The sequence below is a fragment of the Besnoitia besnoiti genome, chromosome VI (genome assembly GCF_002563875.1).
Source record: "Besnoitia besnoiti strain Bb-Ger1 chromosome VI, whole genome shotgun sequence".
Taxonomy (NCBI): Eukaryota; Apicomplexa; class Conoidasida; order Eucoccidiorida; family Sarcocystidae; genus Besnoitia; species Besnoitia besnoiti.
The window spans coordinates 2,021,352-2,043,413 of record NC_042361.1 but is presented as its reverse complement, the minus strand read 5'-3'; the positions used below and the strand labels follow the sequence as shown (position 1 = coordinate 2,043,413).

At 55.0% G+C, this 22,062-nt stretch overlaps 4 protein-coding genes across 4 annotated transcripts; 3 read left to right on the top strand and 1 right to left on the bottom strand.

The window, feature by feature from the left end:
- Positions 1-1,186: 1,186 nt before the first annotated feature.
- BESB_066990 (putative Ufm1-conjugating enzyme 1) lies at positions 1,187-3,478 on the top strand (the record flags this gene model as incomplete). Its single annotated transcript, XM_029365092.1, has 5 exons — positions 1,187-1,368; positions 1,824-1,887; positions 2,427-2,503; positions 2,803-2,893; positions 3,413-3,478. 5 exons carry the CDS (start codon positions 1,187-1,189, stop codon positions 3,476-3,478), a joined length of 480 nt encoding a protein of 159 aa, XP_029218675.1.
- A 2,349-nt stretch (positions 3,479-5,827) lies between these two features.
- Positions 5,828-9,115, bottom strand: BESB_066980 (uncharacterized protein; the record flags this gene model as incomplete). The annotated part of the gene is made up of 1 exon (XM_029365091.1): positions 5,828-9,115. The coding sequence occupies one exon, from the start codon at positions 9,113-9,115 to the stop codon at positions 5,828-5,830; it is 3,288 nt and encodes a 1,095-aa protein (XP_029218674.1).
- Positions 9,116-13,369: 4,254 nt separating this feature from the next.
- Positions 13,370-14,893, top strand: BESB_066970 (iron-sulfur cluster protein ISCA; the record flags this gene model as incomplete). Its single annotated transcript, XM_029365090.1, has 1 exon — positions 13,370-14,893. One exon carries the CDS (start codon positions 13,370-13,372, stop codon positions 14,891-14,893), a length of 1,524 nt encoding a protein of 507 aa, XP_029218673.1.
- A 3,921-nt stretch (positions 14,894-18,814) lies between these two features.
- On the top strand, positions 18,815-20,966 carry BESB_066960 (putative protein phosphatase 2b regulatory subunit; the record flags this gene model as incomplete). Its single annotated transcript, XM_029365089.1, has 5 exons — positions 18,815-18,819; positions 19,245-19,413; positions 19,886-20,116; positions 20,548-20,628; positions 20,919-20,966. The coding sequence occupies 5 exons, from the start codon at positions 18,815-18,817 to the stop codon at positions 20,964-20,966; spliced, it is 534 nt and encodes a 177-aa protein (XP_029218672.1).
- Positions 20,967-22,062: the final 1,096 nt, after the last annotated feature.

The following is a 22,062-nucleotide window of genomic DNA, read 5'->3' as shown; positions in this document are numbered from 1 at the left end:
GTTTTTTAGCGTGATAGAGCGGCGATCTACGCAGATACACAAATGCATTAAACAGTCAGCATTTTCCAGAAGGCAGTGCTTTGCTAATGCTGCGCCGGAAAGGGGCGGCGAATGAGCAAACTAATCTAGCCTCCAAAGCAGCTCTGTTGATCAAACACTCGAATCAAATAATGCTCTCAGGAAAAACAACGAGTGGGGGGCTGCTGTCGCCACATTTTCGCTCGTTTCGTGTGCCCTTGTCGAACAGAGGCTGTGCATGTCGCGAACGGAGTGCCTTCGTTGCTTTGAACTTTGCTGCTCGAAAGGCGTCAAACTCGCTTTGAATTACCGAGCGAAGCCGCGCGTGCGAAACGGCAGATGCACACGCTGTTCGAGAACGGGGAACAGCGGAGGGCGGAAAACTCGCTAGCCAGCCGCCTAGGATCGCCCCAGAAGATAGACCCGGTGCAGGAAGCCAAGGAACGCCAAGACACCAAAAGAAACGAGCAGAAAAGAAGATGTGCGACTCTTATTCGCCCGTTTCTGGTCGGTTTAAGGAGGAAAGTGACCGCATCGATGCCGGTGGCAACGATGCCAGTGGCAGGGGCGCAGGCGGGTGTATGTACAGTCGATGGGAAAGACACCTCGACCCAGAGGCAGCCTCCATTGTCTGCTTATTTGCGTCCATTCTGGTCGCTTTTTTCCTCAGCTCTCTTTTCAACGGGCATCTGTGCATTGGAATAGTGCGGTTATGCTACGCGTGGCATTCCTCAAGTCTGACCTCCGCGCGACTTTACCCGCCGCGGTCGCTGTCTCTCGCCCGATTCCGCGTTCCGCTTGTCTTCTAGTCATGCAACACGCTCATGTGCGTTCTTGCATCTGAATCCAACGCTTGCCTAGCGTGACTCATGCTTAAACCATGTTTAGTAATTCCAAACGTGTATTCATGCGTACATCGCAGCATTGTGAGTCTGAAACTGCGCGCATGTCGTCGTGGACTCTTCGTCGCCCCTCTACGCATTCCTTGTCTCGAATTGGATTTTGCTGGATCTGGACAGTTCCGCTTGTCCTCTCCCCTTTCTTTCGCCGTCTCTCTCGCTTTCGTTATCGCCATTTTCGCATTCTCCTTCGTCTCCCCGTATACAAGGGCTTCGTCTGCGTGTAGGGCTCCTCGCCAGACCTCCTGTTTGCTTTTCTGGTTCCGAAAATGGCGTCCTCGGCCGCAGCTGTCGACCAGATCCCTGTTTGCACAGTGAACGCGGGGCCGCGCAGTCCCGAGTGGCAAGAGAGGCTGAAGGAGGAGTATATCGCGCTTATCGCTTACATTTCTCAGAACAAGAACAGCGACAAAGAGTGGTTTAAAATCGAGTCCAACAAAGAAGGGACTGAGTAAGACACAGGGACGTCGCAGCGAATCGCGAACGTGAATGCCGCGTTTCTGGTTTGCTGTTTAATCTCCATCTCTGCGAAGGCGGCAAGCCTGATAAAAGCGAAACGCGCTTCAATAGAGCCGCTTGACGCCAGCCGAAAGAGCGTGAAGAAGGAACGTTTCAACCAGAGAGTGGAATGTGCGCTGGCGGATGGCAGCAGAGACAGCTGCGTTCCAGTGAGTTAACAGAAGGAAAGGCGGCAACGAAAGTTAATCGCAAGCGGGGAGACGTGGGGATTTCCACTTTTCTCCGCGTCACACAGCAAACACAGGTTGACGCGCCTTCCGCCTTTCTCTGAGGCTCACCACAAGCGAAGAGACAGTGCATCTGACCGTTCCTCATCGGAGGACAAAGAGAAGCGAGAGAGAGAGGGATCAGATCGGCAGTGCTTGTCTTCCGCATTTTCCTCTTCAGGTGGAAGGGCCGCTGCTGGTACATCCACGACATGGTCAAGTACGAGTTCCAACTGCTTTTCGATGTGAGTCTCGTTGTTTGCTGTATACTTCTTCCAAGATCTCCCTTCTCCTTGGTGCCAGGGTCTCTTCTCTCTGGGTTCTTCACGCATCGGTCTCCCCTGGCATTCGTCTCTTCTCACCTGCACCTCTAAAGCCTGTTTTGTCCGCGTCTTTCGCTGCACCCGCGTCGCTCTCTGTCTGCTACCCTTCTTTCCCTCTCTTTCGCGGATGCTCTTGACCTTTCGAGATGTACTTTTTCTTCGCGCCTCGTTGCCTCTTCCCTTCTGGACTGTCTCTTGTCCTCACCCAGCTCTCATCCCTTCTTTGCTCTCCGTCGTTCAGTTACGCGTCTTCTCGTGCTCGCGTGTCCGCTATCGCAGTCTGGCTTAGTAAGTCAAACTTCATCCGGAACGTTTTCGCTCCAGCGCTTGTCTATGTATGTAACACCCCTCTCACTCAAAACTGCACTCAGCGTGGAAAATATGCAGGCAAAGACTTCGGTGTTCTGTTGTAATTTCTCGTGGTAAACACAGTTTTTCTTTTGTTGTAATTCTATTCGCAGGTGCCCGCCACGTATCCCTTGACACCGCTGGAGCTACGCCTTCCTGAGCTCGACGGGAAAACCAGCAAGATGTACAGGTAGGCTAGAGAGGCAGGCGGAGCGAGGCACGCGAGATGAGGGGGCAGGACGTGAAGAGGAAAGAAGACCGCGTCGCATGCAGCCTGTGGCGCTGCGTGGAACGCAAACAAACGACGCAGGGGCGACGGGGCTGCGCCCGCGTGAGTGAATCTTGTCGCGCCTCAGAGGCGCCCCAGTTTTGCAAGTTTGCCAGCGCAGACTTCCGCTTGCACTGCACTTTGCTTTTCGGCGGCCTGAGTGCCAAGTCGCACACGGTCAGGGTTTTCTTGTTTTTCCTCTTTTCTCTTATTCTCCTCAGGGGCGGCCGCATTTGCCTGGACGTCCACTTCGCACCCCTGTGGCAGAAGAACGCACCCAAGTATGGCATCGCGCATGCACTCGCTCTAGGGGTAAGTCATGAAACACACGCAAGGTTATTTTCGAGATCTTCTCATGCGCGCAACACCTGGCATCTCAGACACCGCGGCATGCGTCCGCCGCGCCGTCGGGATGTCCATATATACGAGTACACATTCACGCATACGTGTCTCAGGCCTGAATGCTGCCGGTAATATTGGTAGCCCTGTCCTTCGTTACCTTCGGAAGTTGGGTTATTCTGTGCCGTGTGCATCAGATTCGCTTGAGGGCGTTCGCCAGTGTAGGGAGCGAGCCTCTGCGATTTCTAGTCGAAACTCGAGGTATCGGTATTCGCGCAGTCTTCTTTTTTCAGCGCGTTCGTGTGTCATTGAGGTCTGCCTCCTGTTCCCTTCTGTGTCCACGCGCGTCACCTGTCTCCTTTCCTAACTTTTTGTGTAAGCGAGCCCGTCGGTCCTTGTGCACAAACGTTTATTCCGATGCACAGATGCGTGAGCCGTCTACACGTCTATGCGGATGCCTCTGTCTGGGTGGCCTTTGTGACTCTTTCGCAGTTGGGGCCGTGGCTAGCTGCGGAGATTCCGTACCTCGTTGACGAGGGCGCGATCGTCGGCGTCTGAGCGGGCTCAGTTGGAGACAGCTTCTGGAGACAGGCGCGGCATTCAGAGACGAGTGGAGACCGCGGGCGACTCCGTCGGCTTCGGAGGATGACGACGGACGCGGAGGACACGCTTTCCGGGTGAAGAGAGGTCGTTCCGGCGCGGCGGCGCCTCGACGCCGCTTATAGGCGCGTGGGAGCGTTCGTTTGAGACGTGACTTGTGTTACGCGGATAGCGGCGATTGCTGGGTTGTTTCTTGAGGTTGCACGCTGATCGGCCTCGACAATGGCGAGCGTGTGGTCGCACTCATCGTTGAGCACTTGTTTTTGTAAAGCGGTATTTTTGCTCTTCGCCTCTTCCAGTTTTCTGTTCACCCCGTGACTGTTCATATTCGGGCATAGCCCCAGGATTGTCTAAGAGAGTGGAAAAACTCGCGCGTCTCTGCTGCGGTCGAGCGGCGGTAGGCGGCGTACTTCTAGCGGGTCTGAGGAAGCACCGGACTACCTCAGAGAGCGAGAGAGGGGGGGATACTCCGGCATATCGGAGAGCTCCACAGATATGTGTGTATGTATGCATATGAAGGCAGTTTGTCGGCACGTGGATCCCTATGCACAAGCATATACGCATCTATATGCACATAGGCATCTATACGCATATGCACATATATTTATATGTATATACGCATATAATTATATGTTATATGCTTCTATATGTGTATTTGGTAGATAGTCGAGGCGCACACAAATACGCGAATGCATGCGTTGACCCGCACAGGCATCGCGGTATGTAACATCTGAAATGGCGGTGCCGTCGGGGTGCTTATCAGTCTCGACACATCCATAGTCCCACATGCGTCAGCGTGCTCCAGTCCTTGAGGGCGTTAGTCCTCAGTCACATGCACACATATGCTCTGCTCAGCTCGAAAAGTTGCGCGTTGGGCTGGCCTTGTGCATCGGGATCTGGTTTTCTGCCGACGACAGAAGCGAGCGCCGCTAAGGGGAATGCGAGCAAGCGAATAATTGCTGCTTCACAGCGTTTGTGGCGAAGCACGTGAGAAACGGCTGTGGGACAGCTGTCGTTGAGCCAGGCGCGGGAGAGGCTTGCAAAGTTATTTACAAGGATACGTGTGCGGTCTACTCAAACAGCCGGCAACGCACGGAACGCACACGCCTACACATGCACATATGAATTTATATTTACATACATATGCCACAGTCGGGATTCGCGCCACAGTTGGGAATCGCAACACATGCGTAGGTAGACACACAAGCGGCTTCAGTCGAGCCATGGACATACATGCGTTAGGACATACACGGCCTGCGATAGGCGACGCACACGCGCATGAAACTCGCGATCGACGGAGTAGCCAGTCGGCGAGGCAGACACAGCAGTAAATGAACATAATGCACTATAGCCCTGCATATGTTTCGCTGACAAATGTGCACATGCGCGCGCGGGAGGCCGCCGCGATTATGGTGACGCCTGTGCACGTACAGAGCATGCGGTACTCCTGTTAGGGCCGGAATCGAGAGGAAAGAAGCGGCAACATGCCGCATTGCTCCTCACTAGGTCGATCCGAATGGATTAAACACGAAGCAACTTTACTTCGTAACTGCTCACGGGCATATACGCATGCGACGAATGTGTACGGACCTAAACGCCGTCGTGGCGACACATAGCTGGCCACGGTGGCGTGGCCACAGGCCCGCACATAAAACATCTATTTTCCACGAGAAACACAGGAAATACGAATCGCAAACCCGCAGGTCTGCCAGGTTCTCGTGCTGCTGCGGCGAAACTGATCAACTCCCCCTCTGAACGTGCCAGCCGCGTATATGAACTACTCGAGAGCGAGAGTAGCTGAACGACTTCCCCCCCTGAAAGATGGCATTTCTCTTCGCTCCGTCCCCCCGCCGAGAATCAAGGTTCCCTCGTGCACGCACCTTGCCCTCCCCCCCTCCCCCCGCCACACGACAGGTTTGTTGCACGCAAAAGCGCTTTCTGTCATCGCCTCGTGCTTTGCTGCATTCTCAACTAAGGAAAGCGCGCTCCGCGAAACTCACAGAGCCTCCTGGTCAGGCCCTGTTGACACCTCGCTGTTTCAGGTCTTCAACGCAGTTGTTCACAGTTGCATGAACACACGACAGACGCGCAGTCTCAGTCCGCGTAGGTAAACATGTAGCACACACACAGGAATATATGAAAGGCAATAACAAGGAATGTCTTCGCGGCAACGAAGGCCCTCGTTTCCTCTAACGCGCAAAAAGGGCGTCCTCCGAAAACGCGTATCCACTTCCCTGGATGACCCGCAGCGGAAAGCTCTTATGCCCTCAGAGTTGGAGGCGAAAAGTCCCGCGACGCGAAAGCGTTCTACCTGTGAAACGGGGCCAACGAAGGAGAACGATATGAAGCCGAAAAAGAAGACTCTGCGGAAAGGTCAAAGCCGGAGGCGGAAGTAGCGTCCAGATACGTGGGCGCCGACGAAATACACGAATAAGAGGAGAAATACTTTTCTCCGTCGTAGGTAAGGCAAGGGACACCAAATAGGGGGATTTTCTTGGTGGCGGAAGATGAAGAAGAGTCTTCCTCTGAAGGCGAGTCCTGAGAGCTTGCACAGCCAGGGCCGTTTCCTTCCCGCGGAACCGACGCGGCGAGGGCCGCTTCGGCTCGCCCTTTGTCTTCGGCAGTTGTCGAGGACTCAGGGGGCACCCAGGGCGCAGCTGACGAGCAGGAGGCGGATGAAGGATGCCGCGTTGAAGCGACCTCGCCAACCAGGGGCCCCGAGACTGAAGACAGTGCAGACGCGAATGCGTGAGCAGATGGCCTAGAGTGCTCCTCAGCGACAGCGACAAATTCCCTCTCTGTGAGCGAGACGCAGGAAGCAGACACTGCGGCGCTGGTGCTCGCGCGGCCTGCGGACGACAGCGGGGAGGAGGAAAAGGAAGACCTGGCGCCGTAGGAGAAGGGGCGAAACGGGAGCGAGGTGTCTGCAGGGCCGCTGGTAAAACCGTACGAAGGCGAAGCGGCGCTTTGGCAGTCTTCAGAGTGAGGCGCAGCTGAGGGCTGGAGGCGCCCCGGCGAGTCGTCGCGGCTGCGCTGGCGATGAGCCAGAGGCGAATACATGTAGCCCCTGCCCTCCTCCAGAGCTTCGGGAGATATCCAAGAGCTCAATGCCGGCATGATGGGCGGAGGCGAGTATTTCCCTCTCTGGTAAGGATGGGGACGCGACGAGACCGAATTGCCTCTGCTTCCGTGAGTGACTGGAGAGGACGACGACTGCCGATGCGCGGGGGCTGCTGGGAGTGGGAACTGAGGAACTCGCATCTGATCCCGATGCGCCTCCCGGAAATTGACGCATCCTCCATGGAAAAGAGGGAACTCTCTGGAGAGACCGAACTCGTCGAACGGCGGCGGAGACGGAAGCCTGAACCCTCCCTCGTTGTAGCCAGCGTAGCCCGAATACGGCGGAGGTGGCAATACTACAGGCCCTGCGCCGCACGGCCCGCGGTATCTAGCAAACGCAGAGGGCGAAGCGGGACGCGCAAACGGCGCGAGGAACTCTTCTGGAAATGGCGCTGGGGCTGGAGGAAAGGCGGGCGGTGGGCACGGCGGTGACGGCGGTGACGGCGGCCAGCCTTGGAAGACAAGGTACGGGGAGCGTGGCGGAGGCGGCGGAACGCCACTGGGACGGCGGTAGGGGAGCGAAGCTCCCAAATACATCGGAAATCCGGAGGGCGGAGCTGAAGGGGGCGAGGGAGGCGAGGGAGCGGCCAGCGGGAACCCCGGAAACCTCTGCGGCGGAGGCGGCGGCACCCCAGGAGCGTACGCGTCGCGGTACGTTGACGGCGGACCCCCCTGCGATGCCCCCCAGGTCGCGAGTGACGGAGGCAACGGGAAGCCGCCGGCGGAAGGGGCGCTGTGAGGTGGAGCCTGAGGATGGAGACTCGATTGATACCCGAAAGTGGGACTCCCCGGGGTCTGCGTGGGCGTCTTGGATGGCGGCTCTTCCCACTCGGGCGTGACGCATTCCTCATCGTCCGCGTGCACGAGAGAGACGAATTCGTAGTCCCCGGAGGCTGAAGCCGAAGACGAAGGGAAAGCAGACGATGGGGCGGAGACCGAGAAGCTTGCTTTCGCTTGGGAGAACGACGACACAGATGTTCGGCGGGAGTAGGTTGAGGACGCAGTCGTTGGCCGATCGCCGAGGAAGGAAGAAGACAAAGAGGGGCGCCGCTCAGGGGCAGACAGATCCGCTCCCTCCTCGCAGTCTACGGACTCTCCATCAGATGCACTCCTCTGGAAACCACTGGTTTGTTCTGTCGTATGTGGGGTCGTCTGGTACTGAGCCGCGCCTTCGTCGTCGGTCCAGAGGTCTGCGCAAGCGGTCCCTGGCCACAGGTCTGCGGGCCTGGGCGCGAAAAGGCCAGAGTCGACGCCCTGTGCGTGGGAGAAGCTTTGTGCCTCAAGAGATTGGACATTTGCTGAATCTGCTCCGAAAGCCCCGAGCTGTTCCATCCCTCCTCCGGGGCGCAGCAGCTCGCCCTCGGGATATGCGTTTGGAAAGCATTCCCACCCACTGCCCTCCAGCGGACCTTCTGTCGACAGACGATCGGGGCGGAGCTGAACCGCAGAGCACGAAAACGCCGTCAGCGGCGATGCCAACGAGTCGGCAGAAAACGAACACCCAGCCATGCCCCAAGTAGGCAGAGACGAAGCCGGCAGCGACGTGGACGAAAGGGAAGACGACCCACATGGAGGGAGCGAGGACGGCAGTGACTCTCGGGGCGATTCCACCAAAGACGCGCGTGGAGTGAAGGGACCAGAAGGGCATGCGACGCTTTGCTGCTGGCCCCCGCCGTCAGCACCCGATTGAGCGGCCGCTCCGCTGTGCGTAGGCTCTTTGCTCTCTTCTACAGCACCGTCTTGCGCGGCTTCTTGCGCCCACATTTCGTCTTTCGCGTCACTGCTGTTCGGAAAAACGCATCCCCTTGCCGCGGGAGCTGCGTCCGAAACCCAACCTGCCTTGCGAATAGAGCCGCGAATGAAGACTCGGGCTGCGGACAGAGAAGGGAACTCCGAAGCGTAAGCGGCCGAACCCGAAAGAGACGGAAAAGACGGCAAGGAAATGGAGGGGGTGGAGGAGACCGAGACAGCGGGAGCTGTCGACGCAGGTGAGGCTGGAGGCGAGAGGGTGAGTGGCGGAAATGCCGTCGCTGATGCCAACGACGGCCACGTGGATGTCTCAGGCTCTGTCTGATTAGATGAAACACGTGCCACTTGGCTTTTTTTCAATCGACGGGAGCCCAGCCCGTCTCCGCAGCCAGCATGTTGGCCGCCTCCCTTGCCATTCCTGGCTCTAGCCGCTGCTGCATCGCCTTTCTGAGTTTTGTTCTGCCCGATTGCCTCTGCTGCAGCTTTTCCCTCTCTTGCTCGCCTCTGGGACCTGCCTTCGTCTAGTGCCGCTCCCCTCATCCCCCTGCTGGGGCCGTCACTCTTGTGCATTCCGCCGGCTTTGCCGTTTCCCGTGGAATTCGTTTCTGGCTCCGCTGCTACCTTTGTCTCTCCTAACAGGGTGAGGAGGGCGCCGGCCTTTCCGGCGTCAACTGCTTCAGCCTCTGGGCACTTGGCCGCTTTCGGTTTGCGGCCCCGAGGAGCCATCTTGACGAAAACGAGAATAGAATTGATAACGACAGCAACTGCAGTTCGGCAAGGGGAGAAGTGTCGCAAGAACAATACGACGACGACGCCGGCACTGGTAAACATGCTCCTGAGATCAGGAAACGCGGGATTTGTGCCAGGGTGATACAGCACGTAGGCGCCTCGAGGAAGCACACGGAGTTTAGCGGTAGGGCTGAAAGCCTGAATTGCCAGGAGGAGGCTCTTGAGCAGGGGCAACGGAATACGCACAACAACACCATCCGCGGGATTATGTGCTACAAATCACGATACTGATCACAGCGTCCTCCCATGCAGGCATCCATAACGCCACACGCGGAAATAGAGACACACAGGGAAAGGGTTTAGGGGGCCGAATCAACTCGACATCCAAGTGACCACATGTGACGCAGAAGAAGACTGCGGCAGCCGAGCAAGGGGACGCCACAAACAAGCGCGCAAACGCAGCTGCAGCTTAGAGCGAACGCCGCGACGAAACTTTGATTTCCGCCGCGTTCTGCGGACGGAGGAAAGCGAAGGCCGAAGGTATTCGAGCACGTGCCTGCAAGCCCGGCGCGGCAAGCTATGAGCTCAACAGGAGTCGAGGACTTCCGCAGGCAGAGGCATACGGCACAGCATAAAACCTACGCGACGCAGAAGGCACGAAGAACACAGCATGTTGGGAAACGGGTCAGGCGCGGAGACACAAGGATGGGAAACATGAAGATTCACCGCAGCCAGACGTGCATCAGCAGCGGGAGTAGGCCCCGAAAATCTCAAAACGGGAATGGCGTGAGTCAGAGGACGCTTTAAAGCACTCCCTGGCATAGGCACACCACGCGAAAGGCAGAAACGCTGGAACGGCGCAAACAAACACGACTATACACTCTGCGTCGCTGCGTTTATGTTTCTACACGCTTCACCGCACGTTGGAGCGCATCCAAGATGGCGAAATATTTCTAAACAGCTTAGTTATTGTCGTCAACGTGGCGCTGCGTGCCCATATCAGGCAACGCTTCTCGGTCCGCAGCGCTTCAAGCCCGCAACAGAGAAACATCCGAAGAATCTTCCCTCACTGCAGCAGCAAAAGGCCTGAAAAAGTTGGACGGTGATACCGGAGGACGTCTGGAAAGATTGTGCAATCGCGCTGTTCAGAAAACCTGGAAGAAATGATGCGATCTAACACCGTGAACCGCCGCGCTCTGCCGTACTAGGCGTTTAACAAGCTACGAGCGCGCACGACGATTGGCTGTTTGCTGTCTCGGGTTTGTGTCACATTCAGACTAGTGGTCCTGGTGGTCTGACCACTTCCTCGCTCGCCTTTCTCGAGGTTTTCTGCCACCTCGATCGGCTTCGTTTCTGACATCTCATCCCTGTAGCTCGCGGCGTTCTGTCCCCAGTCACGGGTGGGTGTGGTGTGCGGCGCGTTAGTCGTTTTCCTTGTTGATGCAAGGTTATATCGGAATGCTCGTTCGATAAGAGGGTGACGCGCTAGCCAAAACGGTCAACGCCCACGAGCTGCAGTGAAGCGTCTCCCTGTGCGATCAACCTCAGGCGGGGTCCTGGCAGTGAGAGCCTGTAGTATATGGAACGGGTGCACCAGAAAACTGGCTGGAAACCCGTGGGCTGCACTATCCACGATAGCAATTGTGTCGTCGCAGTTTGTGAATCACCAGAAGGGCAGCTCTGGTGGAGCATATGCTCTCCGAAGCAGAGGACCTGCGGGGGGATCTTGAGACGCGGCGAGCACACCGCCGGGGGCTCTGCGATCTGGGGCGGGAGTAGCCTCAACGTTGCAGGGACGTTTGCTGCGTGATTTCCTCAGGAGGAATGAGGAAAAGTCAGCATGTTTTAAGGACGTGGCGGATCTTCCAACCGTGCGTCTCTTGTCCTCGTCCTCTGTTGACGCCCATGTAATTGTCTGACGCAGAGCACACCCCTTCCTCGCTTTCGACAGCAAAGTGCCGAAGGAGTGCCTTCGCGGGAGGTGAACTTCAATCGCTTTCCAAATTGCCCTTTAATGCCGGGGCCCAGCATCCGCTGGGGTGCTTGACAGCTATTGAAGATGCAATCTGGGCGGCGGCTCTGTACGAGGTCGTGCCGTGATTAGTTATCTGATAGCGTGGAGCCTAGAACTTCTTTTTGAAGCTGTGTACGTACCATCGTGGATGTTTTCTGCTCTCTGAGAGGTATTCTGTTTCTCAACACGTGCAGCTTGGCTCAGAATTACTGGACGAGAACTCAAGAGAATGCAACAGTGTCAGATGTCCGCTGCTAACTTGAGCCGTGAGGTCAATTGTCCGTATGCCGTGAATTGCGAGAAGAAGCTCAGTTTTCATGCGAGGGAGGGGAAGAGAGCTCAGTTGACCTCTTAAGGGCTACACGTCCGGGTCGTGTGCCGGAAGTTGCAGCTGTAATCTGAAGGCCTCCATTCGTGCGAGCTGCGCGGGCGAGGTGCTAAATACCTGCTGTGGGACAGCACCGCTCAAATGGAATGCCTGCGTGAAGATGCACGCGCCCGTTCGAGGGTTCCCATACATACTTGCGCGGATCTAAATACTACTCGCACCGCTATATATATGTATATATATATATATATATACATCCGAATATATATATATATATATATATATATATATATATATATATATGTATTGGTGTGCATGTACAGCTATTCACGCCACGAGACAAAAACAAATCTTTTGACTAGTTGCGTATGTGTCAATTGACTCGCTGAGATGGAACACGCATGGAAATAACGGGGGTCGTGTGTACGATGAGGGAACGGGCGCAGAGCCGCAACTTGCATATGGCGACCGCCCCTTCCGCCACAAACGTGGATTATGTGAATATCAATGCACACCCCATTACCTGTTTCTTTCTTTTGTTGTGTTTCACAACAGCGATCATGCAGGTGATCATACAATAAACAAGAAACCGGAGCGGCACGTGCATATCTGCTTTCAATGTTTCGGGCGCATCGCGTGTGCCGCGACACGAAAGGCATATGCGTGGCGGTCGTAGGTTCACTGAATAGTTGTGTCCCGCTGTTTACAGTCGATGTGAATTGACCGTTAAGCCGCGAGGGTCGATGCGTGCATCTTCCTTCTACTTTTCTGCGGCGAGGCGTTTGTAGCGTTGCGGCAGGGTCTTCTCTGTGACCTTTTTACCGTGCAACTTTTCCCCACGTACGGTTAAGACTGGCAGTCTCCGCTTTTTCTTCTAAGCCTGAGGGCGGCTTTCTCCTTCTCAGCGGACCGGCTAAATCTGTCACTTGGCGCTTCTTCCTTGATTCGTTTTTCCTTTCGCATCGTCCCCTCTGCGGGCAACTCACGCGGGTGTATGGACTCTTCCCTCGCGGTGTCTCGCAAAATATTTTTTTCCAGTTCAGCATAGCAGTTGCATGCCGCGACGAGTGAAGTGTCGGCGAGGTTCTCGAGAACGCGCCTTCGCTTCATAAAGGACAAAAGGCAGATGGAAATTGATCAGGCTCTTCACTGCACAGAGCATCCTTTTTCGGAGTGTGCGGTCTAAGCTGGCCGTTCGCGGCTGGTTTGCTTGCGTTACCCGGATCCATTTCAAGGCTAGGGAACTTTTCGCGGAGGGAACTCGTGAGAAACCAGGTCTGCAAGGTGGTGAAGAAACGCAGGGCAGTCCCCACGGCGCTCCTTTTCCAGGGTTTCTGTATTTGTGAGGATCGAGTGTCTTTTCCTGCGGCGCGTCTCAATTCGTTTGTCGTTAGTTCCCAAGGGAGAAAACCGCCCGCCGCGCCACCGCCCTGCGTTTCGGTGGGCGGCCACAGGGCGTGAGCTTCTGAGAGGAGCGAGTCGATTCTCTTTTCGCATGTTTTACTTACTCATGGTGATTTACTTTTTCTCGCTTCAGATTGAACGACTCTGGCCTCATTTGACACCCCTCGGTTGTTGTTTCTTCTTCGAGCTACAGGCGGGTTGACGTCGGTTCAAGTTTTTTCGCGGAACTGATGCCTGTTGCGCGCCTCTCCTCGCGTGGTTCATCTTCAGCATTGACAGGGAGGCGCTGCAGCAGAGGGAGGCGCAGACGATACCCGGTCTCCATTCTTCTGCATTATTATTCTGGCTTTGAACTTATCCATGAGTTCAAAGCCAGAATAGCCCGATCGGACGACTCGCTCGAATCTTTTTTTCTCTCGTCAACATCCTCGAGTCTCCGAGGAGAAGCTCCAGCGCAAACCTGGCTAGAGGTGCCGTCTTTCGCGTCAAGCGTCGGATCCTCACGATGTACGTACACCGCGTGTGCGGCCCTTCACAGGCCGCCAGCGGAGTTGCGCCTCTCGGTTTCTCGCGACCAATTTTCTCCCTTATCTGTCGCGTGGTTCCTCCATCCTTTTCCTCTGCTCGGTTTGCGTCGGCGTCGTGTCCTGCTCCGCCCTCTGAGGGTCCTTCCACGCGCGACCGGGGCTTCATCACCGCGGAGCGCAATAGGCGGGATCGCGCGGGGGCTCTTGAGAAAGGAACTTCAGACCATCAATGCGCCGACTGTGTCAGACAGAAGGAACGGATGCGCTGCTGGCCTCCGAACAGACGCCTCCTCGTTCTCCGTCGGCGTGGAGAGGCCCCCGCCGCGCTCTCTCCGGTCCTTTCCGCGTCCGCTGCATGTTTGAATCAGTCGCGCTGGCTGCCGTCTGGCACGTCGCGTTCGTCGTGCGTCTCTCTTGTTTCTGCTCGCTGCTTTTGGCCGTCAATTTCTGCCTCTCAATCGTGTTTAGTCTGTCCTTCGGTTGTCTGGGGGAAGGCGCCCTTCGTGCCCGCTGCTGCAGTGGAAAGCCGAGGTGTATGCACAGTGGCTGGAGCTGTTTCGAGCGCACAGACACTGACGCAGCAGCTGCCGCCTCTCGCTCCAGCCCGTTCCTCTTCCTCCTCGGTTCTAGCCTCGGTTGCTTCGCGAGGTCACCTACGCCTGGCGTGTGCCTTCTACCTCAAAAGAGATGCGCGTTCCGCACCCCTTACTCTCAAAGTGAGCGAAGAGCCGCAGTCAGCTTCAAACGCGTCAGACTCTCGCGACCGCCGAGCAGCCGCGACCCGAAGAAGCGCGCTGCCGGATTTCGCGCAAGTTTTTTCACCCAGAGACGCATCTTCTCCTGCTGTTTCTTCGCCTTCCTCGCTGGGCAGCAGCTCAGGGTCCGCGGACGGGCCAGGGGCGCGCCTCTCTGTGGCGGGCGAGGCCTCCAGTGCGGGCTCTCCGGCGTCTGCAGAGAAGGCTGCGGCGGCTGCGGAGAGAGCGAGTGCGCGCGGCGTGGGGCAACCCGCGCCGCGCCGGCGATCGCCCCACGCAGGCCGTGGGCAGCCCCCTCTGGTCGCAGTCACTGAGGCCGCTTCGCAGCGCATCCGCGCGATCGTCGAAGAGTACAACGCGCGCATTGACGACGCGCGGGCTGCCGCAGTCGTTGGTGACGACGACCGAGAGGAAGCGACGGCGGAAGAGGCGCGCGCAGCGAAGGCGCCGCGCGCGGTTGGAATCCGCATCGGCCTCGAGAAACGCGGTTGCAGTGGCCTTTCCTACACGATCGACGTGGCGACGCAGGCGCCGGCCTTGCCTACGCCTGCGGGGCGGAGTGCTGCGTGGCTCGCTGACGAGGTGCTGGACACGCCCGGCGGAAAGCTAGTCGTCGCCAGCGACGCGGTGATGTTTCTTGTGGGCACCGAGGTGGACTTCGTCGACACCGAGCTCGAGCGGAAATTCGTCTTCAAAAACCCCAACGAAAAACAGTCCTGCGGATGCGGAAAAAGCTTTATGGCCTAAACGTATTTCGAAACGCGCGCGAAGGCGGAGAGGCACCAAGCGTCCACACCGAGAGACAATAAACACGACAGAGGGCAATCTGCGGCGTGGGATGGCGGAGGGACGGATCGCTGATGTCCCATATACATACGTATCTGCACATGTATGTACACATATACATATATATATATATGTATGTATTCATATATATGTATACACATGGAGGCGTTCACGCGTCAAGAGCCGCTGCAGAGCTGTGTCGGCGCGCGTCGCCGAGTGCGACCTGGCGTGTCCTCCGTATACGCCCGGATTTGCGCCTGCTTTCGCTTTAGATCAGGGAGGAGATAAGACGTTACTCTGACGACTCAAATCTCCGGAGTTAGAGGGCGAGACGAGTCGCAGAGTCGCGCAAATGTAAGATCCCATGAGCACTAAACCGACGTGCGCTTGCGATGCGCGCGCACGCGGGGCTAGTCCTTCGTCTCACCTGCTGTCATACACCTCCAGACCTTGCTTACCTGTATCTATATATATATATACATACGTTGTTTCCTTCAAATATGTATATATATGTATGTATATTCCTTCCGATAGGCACGGAACTTGACGTCTAACTTGAGAAGAGAACAGAGATCTGTTTGCTATTTGTCCCAACGCGTAAGCGTATCTATCTATCTATGCGGCATGACTTTCGATCAAGCTGTGCAGACAAAGGATTCTACGAGAACGCGTCGTGCTTGGCAGTCGAAGTGCCCGCCTCCTGAAAAGCTGCAGCGAATCTTGTTCACGGCGGAGTTCTACCTGTTTGAGATAGGAATCCACGCTACAACATCCCGGCTAGGTCTCAGTGTGCGCCGGCCTGTGCCCTCAATGATGCGTGTACATATACACATGCCCGTATATACATATATATATACTCATGTATACATATATAAGTTTACATTCATATACACATATGTACATACATACACATATGCTTTCATATATAAATATATACGTAGTGGGTCTAGACGTATAGACACGCGTGTGTGCATGAACGTCAATTGGAGAGCGGATTCTGGTGGGCGAACTTGCTAGCTGACGCGCCGCTGTTAGAGAGGAAATTTCGCAGGGAAGGTTCGATTCGAGTCAGAAGCGGCTCACAAAATCGCGTTTTTCTGGCGTTAGCGTGTTTGCGTCGACCCTGTCAGGCTCTCGCGTTTTCGCTCTCGCGCAGAGGGCGATTGTTGGACGGCGTGTCAGGAGGAATTCAGATTTCGTATTCTTCTGAGAACTCGGTGCAGTGAACGTACCCAACGGCGGCGCTCTCATTGCATCACGTGTAGCTCCAGCTTCCACCAGAGACACACGCGTTTCACCTGCCTTCTTCGAAGTGCTAAACAGAAACACGAGTCTGTTGGTGCGGGCTGTATGCTTCGCATCGTGAAACCGAACTCGAAGGCAGATCAGCTTCAATGGAAGCCTAGGAGTGCAGGCTAGGTGGCGCGTGTCGCGTATGTCAGATAGGTAGTCGAAAGTCTGTTTATCTGCTCTGTTACAACTCCGTTGACATACAGCTGAAACACACGCTCATACCCAATACGCATCAAACGGCAGAGTCCCTGCGAGCGAGAAGAGCCTCTCTCTATGCTCTTGCGTGTTCAGTGAGAGGGCGTCGATGCAAAAAAGAAATTGCAGGGCGACGTGATTGGCTGGATACACGATAAATCCGCCTGGCCGAGCTATATGTTACTCAGCAACTTCCTCTGTGAAAAAAGGCATGTATACTCTTTCTGTGTATGCCTACGAATGTGTCTACATATAGCCCCTTCTAAGATTTGCACGGTTCCTTCACGGCCAAGTGATACTGTTCAACTCATGATAGGAACACGATCGCGGCGCCAGATGGTTGCGCGCACGATACTTGATATTTCTGACGAAACGCACCTTCTTTTCCTCCCTCTGCTGTGCCGCGCCATTCACATGCGTGAGATGCTGTGTCGGGGCTTACCTCCATGATGTATACAAACGCCGAAAACAGCATGCTCGTACGTACGAATATATACATATATGTAAATATTTACTCTACTTATGTATGTCTGTATAAAGGTGCTTTAATCCCAGCGCGGCCGTCTTCGTTGCTGTACTTCAGGCGGTTTCACTTTCTAAGGTCTTCCTTTTAGGTCGCGAGGAAAGGACATACGAGTAAGGTGTATATCTATGTCCATACCCAACGCAAAAGTGGAGTGCGACATCTGTGCAAACCCTAGAACTTCATCGCCCTGTAGACTCAATAAACGTGAGATAGGACAGAAAGGGCAGCGCGCTCGGACTCGTTGTGCGGTGTATGTACACCGTGCCATGTGCTTCTTTTTCTTTCTTCTGTACATCGATGTGCAAGGCGACTAACTGCGTTTTCGCTCTGGTGACCCCAGCTGCGTTTCATGGCTGCTCATCGCAAGAATACGCAGCACTGACTTTCGTGTCTGCCGTTACGTCGTCGGCAATCCTCGATTTCAGCGGTGGGAGGGAGGCGAATCGGAAGGAATCCCCCTTCTCTCGTGTCGAAGCACAAACGGAGATTCTCCGCAAGGGACCGCCGACTCGTTCGCTGCCTGATGCGTGCAGCGCATCAGATGCTGTGCCCGCACACGGTTCGCTGTTTTCTTTTCCCTTTGTGCGCGAAATTAATTCCAAAAGCGACGTGAATACGAGTCTCTTCCATTTCTTGAGTCACTCTCTGGTGAACGCAAACAGCACCGCTCACTCAGCCCCCGTGGAGACCGCGAGTGACTATGTGTAGCGCCTCGCTCAATGTCATGCCGGACCTTTCGGCGAGAAAGAGAAAAGCTGCCCTCCTTTGGCGATTTTCTCAACCTAGATTCGTGTTTGACGCGCGCGCTCTGAGTCTCTTCGATGTTTCTTTTTGCGTGCGTGCTTCTTTTTGGTGTTCGCCTCGCCTCTCTCTTTCCGCGCGCTCTTCGGCAGAATCCGAGCAGGCGTTGGCTGGCGCAGTTGACGCTTGCGATGGATGATGGATTTTCGAGGTCACGCGCTGAGCAACTCGGTCCTTCGATGACATGCAGGTTTTCGTAGGAAAGCAGACGTTTTTGGCAGTTCACTGAAAGGGCACGCAGAGAGAGCACGAAAAAACGAATTTTACAGGGAGAAAATTTCCGCCGTTGGCGTACCTGCGCTGTATGTGCAGCGGCATTTTGCGAGAAAAACCGCGCTCGATTCTGCCCCTGCTTCGCCTGCTGTTCCTCGTTTTCCCGTGTTTCTTGGCCCTCTTCTCCGTTATCTCTCACTTTTTTTTCTGCAAGCTACCGTCATCTTTCTTCTTTCGTTCCTCGCGCTCGTTCTGCCGTAGAGACTCCTCCCCCTTTTCTCCTCGACGCCACCGTAACGGTGTATTGTATCTCCTTTTGTTGTTGCGATCTTCTAGCTCTGCGTCTCTCTCTTTCGTTCTCCTTTTACAACACAGTCTCCTCCAGCTTCTCTTTTTTCAGCTTGAGCCGCGGTTTATTGTACCCTTCATCTTGGCTCGTCGTGTGCGCATCGCGATAAAGAGCTGCTGCCTCTTCGCTCCGTGAACCCGCGAGTTTATACACTCTGCCGGTTTTGTAGTGTTGTTTCCTCTCCGACTGCGCCGTTGCGCGCGTCTCTCGCTTCTCTTTGATCGGTGTTCGCCACCTTTCTCTTCCCTCTTTTCTCCTCCTGCGCGCCTATGCAGTTTCCGATCTTTGTCCACTGTGTGTCTGCGCGTCAACGTAAGAGCAGCCTCTGAGGCAGTTCTTCGAGCTTCAGGCTTCTATTCTTCCCTGCGTTTCCGCTCGTCGCTACTGCATCTTAGGCGTCCCTCTCTCCTATCGTTCGATCTCCAGTCTTCTCACCTCTCCTCTGCGCGCGAGCGGAAAAACACCTGGAAAGAAACCTGTGCCAGACGAGATCAATTCCTCAACGATGGGGTAAGACCTCTGAAGACCAGTACTCCTGTTTCTTCTCAGGAGAATGCCTCCTTGATCACAGTTCGGCGGTGGCGGATATTTCCGTCTCGCTCTTTTTTCTGTTTCCTCTCTGCCCTCGCGGCCCGCGCGCGAAGCCTGTCGCGCGTCCGAGTTCCGCGCTACTCTGACATTCCACATCTCTTCTCCGTCTCCTCTTCTGCCGTGACCAACCTCCACGTGGCGCACTAAAGACCTGAACCTTCCTTTTCGGGTCCGCGTCCTCTTTCTTGTTGCTCTCCGTCTCTTCCTCTCCGCGTCGGCGGGCTTGGCTGGCTCTGCTTCTGCCCTTTCCTCTGCATTTCTAGGGTTTTTTTCCGTTTTTTTCTCTTCGATGCCCTCGCTCGCGCCGCAGCTGACGCTCAGTTTTTCCTTTTTTTTTTTTCCAGGAACGCACAGGGCCAGCTGAGCCCGCAGGAGCAGATGGACCTTGTTCACGCTGCGAACTTCAGCGAGCGAGACATCAAGAAACTCTACAAGAGATTTCGCGCGCTTGACACGAATCAGAACGGAGAGCTCGACACGCATGAACTCTTCGATGTCCCCGAACTGGCGGACGTGAGTCGCTGATTTTTTTCCGGTTTTTTTTGTTTTTTCCAAACCCACCCATGAGACTGAGACAGTCCACCGGCTATCGCGCGCGTTTCCTCGCATATCTCGATGCTGTCGTCGAGCATTCGTTTTGTGACGTGCCTCTTTTTGCATGGCTTCCCTCTCTGTCTCTGCGTGCGGCGCTCTCCGCATCTATCTCCCCTTCGTCGAAGTTATCACAGCCATCCTTCAGACTCTTCATTGTCTATCTCGGTTGATGCCTCACTTCGACCTGTAGCTACCTATCTCTAATATCTGTTCCCTTCGATATGAAATTCTATCTATCTGTTCATAAACCCGAAACCCAATATATATATGTGTATGAATATATATTTGTATATTCCTGCATATGTCTGTCTGTCTGTGTGAGGCTCTGTGACGCCTCGTCTGTGCTCGAAGGCTTTGAGTTGGAGTCTCCTCGTTTTTTTTTCGTTTGCAGAATCCGCTGGTGAAGCGCGTGCTTTCGATTTTCGATACCAACAGCGATGGCAAGGTTTCCTTCATCGAGTTCCTCGTCGGGCTTTCGAAGCTCGCGGCGGGCACGGACGAGTTTCAGAAAACAAAATTCGCCTTCGACGTTTACGACATCAACAAAGACGGCTGCATCAGCAACGGAGAGCTCTTCGCAGTCATGAAAATGATGGTCGGCAGCAACCTCAACGATCAACAAGTAGGCAAACCAGCGAAAAGGACAGACACAGGCGTCGGAACCAAGCGAGAACTCTACCCAGCGTGCCCTGCTACCTTCCCATATGTATATGTATATATATGTGTATTCATATATATATATATGCATATATATATATGCGTATACGGGTTATCTTTTTATTCATATATACACGTATGTGTTCAACTGCATGTGTATTTATTCGTATTCTGTGGGTGTGAGTGCGTGTGGCTCGACAGCCGCATCACGTGCAGAGTCGTTTGCGTGCGTAGACCTTGCGTATTTCACTTTTCTCCGCTTCGTGCGGCTTCCAAAGCGCACGTGTGCGTGTCTGTCTCTCTCGCTGGTTATGCATGGACACCGCTCGTTTCGGCTTCTCTCCAGCGACCCGGCTGGACGCGAAGTTTTCAAAATTTGACTCTTGTGGCGCACAGCTGCAGCAGCTCGTCGATCGCACCATCGTGCAGGCCGATAAGGACGGCGACGGAATGATTTCCTTCGACGAGTTCCGCGAGGTGAGATTGCGAGAAAGCGAGAGAATTCCTCGAAATCACCGCTGGAACAGAAAATCAACAGTCTGAGGAGGGCAGGCGATTCGCGCCCTTTTTCTCCGTGTTTTGTGCTTATTCTGCTTACTGTGGTTGATGACATGCGAGTCACTATTGTTTCTTTTCTCTTTTTCGCACTGCCTCGTGGTGTCGTGGCTGCGGGTTTGTGTTTAGTGGACGCCTGCCGCATCATCATCCGCAGCAAACGCGCGGCAAATTTTTTCTGCTGCGTCTGTTTGCATTTTCTCACTGCGCAGATGGTGTCCCACATCGATATCGCGGACAAGCTCCGCGTGGATTTGTGAGGCGGGAGTCTCGATTCTTCTAAGGCGTCTCGTCTGGCGGCGGATAGCAGGCGAGAAGACTTCCCGCTTCGCATTTCGGGATGAGCAGCGCTGAGAAGTAATTTGCCGTGATGGAGTTTCGCGTGTCTCGCTGTCTCGAGAAAAGAAAGATGGATATATATCACGGGCTGCGCATCCTCTCTCTCCTTCGATGCTTCCTCCTCCACTTTCGAATCTCCGTGGACCCTGAAATGAGAGAGAATCCGAGCGCAGAGCAAGCTAGAGAGAGCGGAACCCCAAGCGGTAAACGCGAGTTAATCACCTTTCGCGTTTCAGGCAAGGCTGCTTTTTGTGAGGCGTTTTTGTTTATTTTTCATGTTTTTTCCCGTTGCTGCGGGAGGCGTTTGGAGGGCGGCCATGCGAATTCACTTTCGCGTTTTTCTCGCGTTCCTTATTCTTCGTGACATAGGAAGGATTTTGCGGGGGCGTGCCGATCGCGGCGGCTGTGACTCTTTCTCTTTTCAAAGCTCTTCGGTTGAACGCTGAAGCTCTCCCCTCATCCGCTGAGCCCGCGAGCGCGGCTCACTCTAGCGCTCTCTAGTGACACGCCAGCGACTTGCGCAGTGAGATCTTCCATTGGTTCTCCTCACTCTTGATCCACGATTGAGCAGACACAGCAGCACATGCGCATTTGATAATCAACTTCTCTCAGGGTCGCCGTGCCTATCTCTGCACGCGTCTGGCCTGCCGGTAGTGTGTGCGTGAATTGATCAATTTATATAAATATATAGGTATATATTATTTATATTCTGCACTTGATCACTATCCATAGTAGCGATCGCCATGCGTCTGACGCCGTAACCCTTTTTGTCTTCTGAGAATCCCTGCCCCAATCGTATCGCGCTTCATCACTCAATCCATCCTAGCGATTGCCGCGCGTCTATCTAACCCTCTAGTCCTTTTATCAAATTCTGAGCTACTGCGATCTCGAAGGTGCACGGCTGGCGTGTCGGTCACTCGGATGGAGACTGGAGAGCGCAGATCGGCGCGCGCGCCTGCAGCGCGCCTTTTGACGACAAAGGAAAAGTAGTAAAGAACTGAGGGTGGAGAGAGTCTC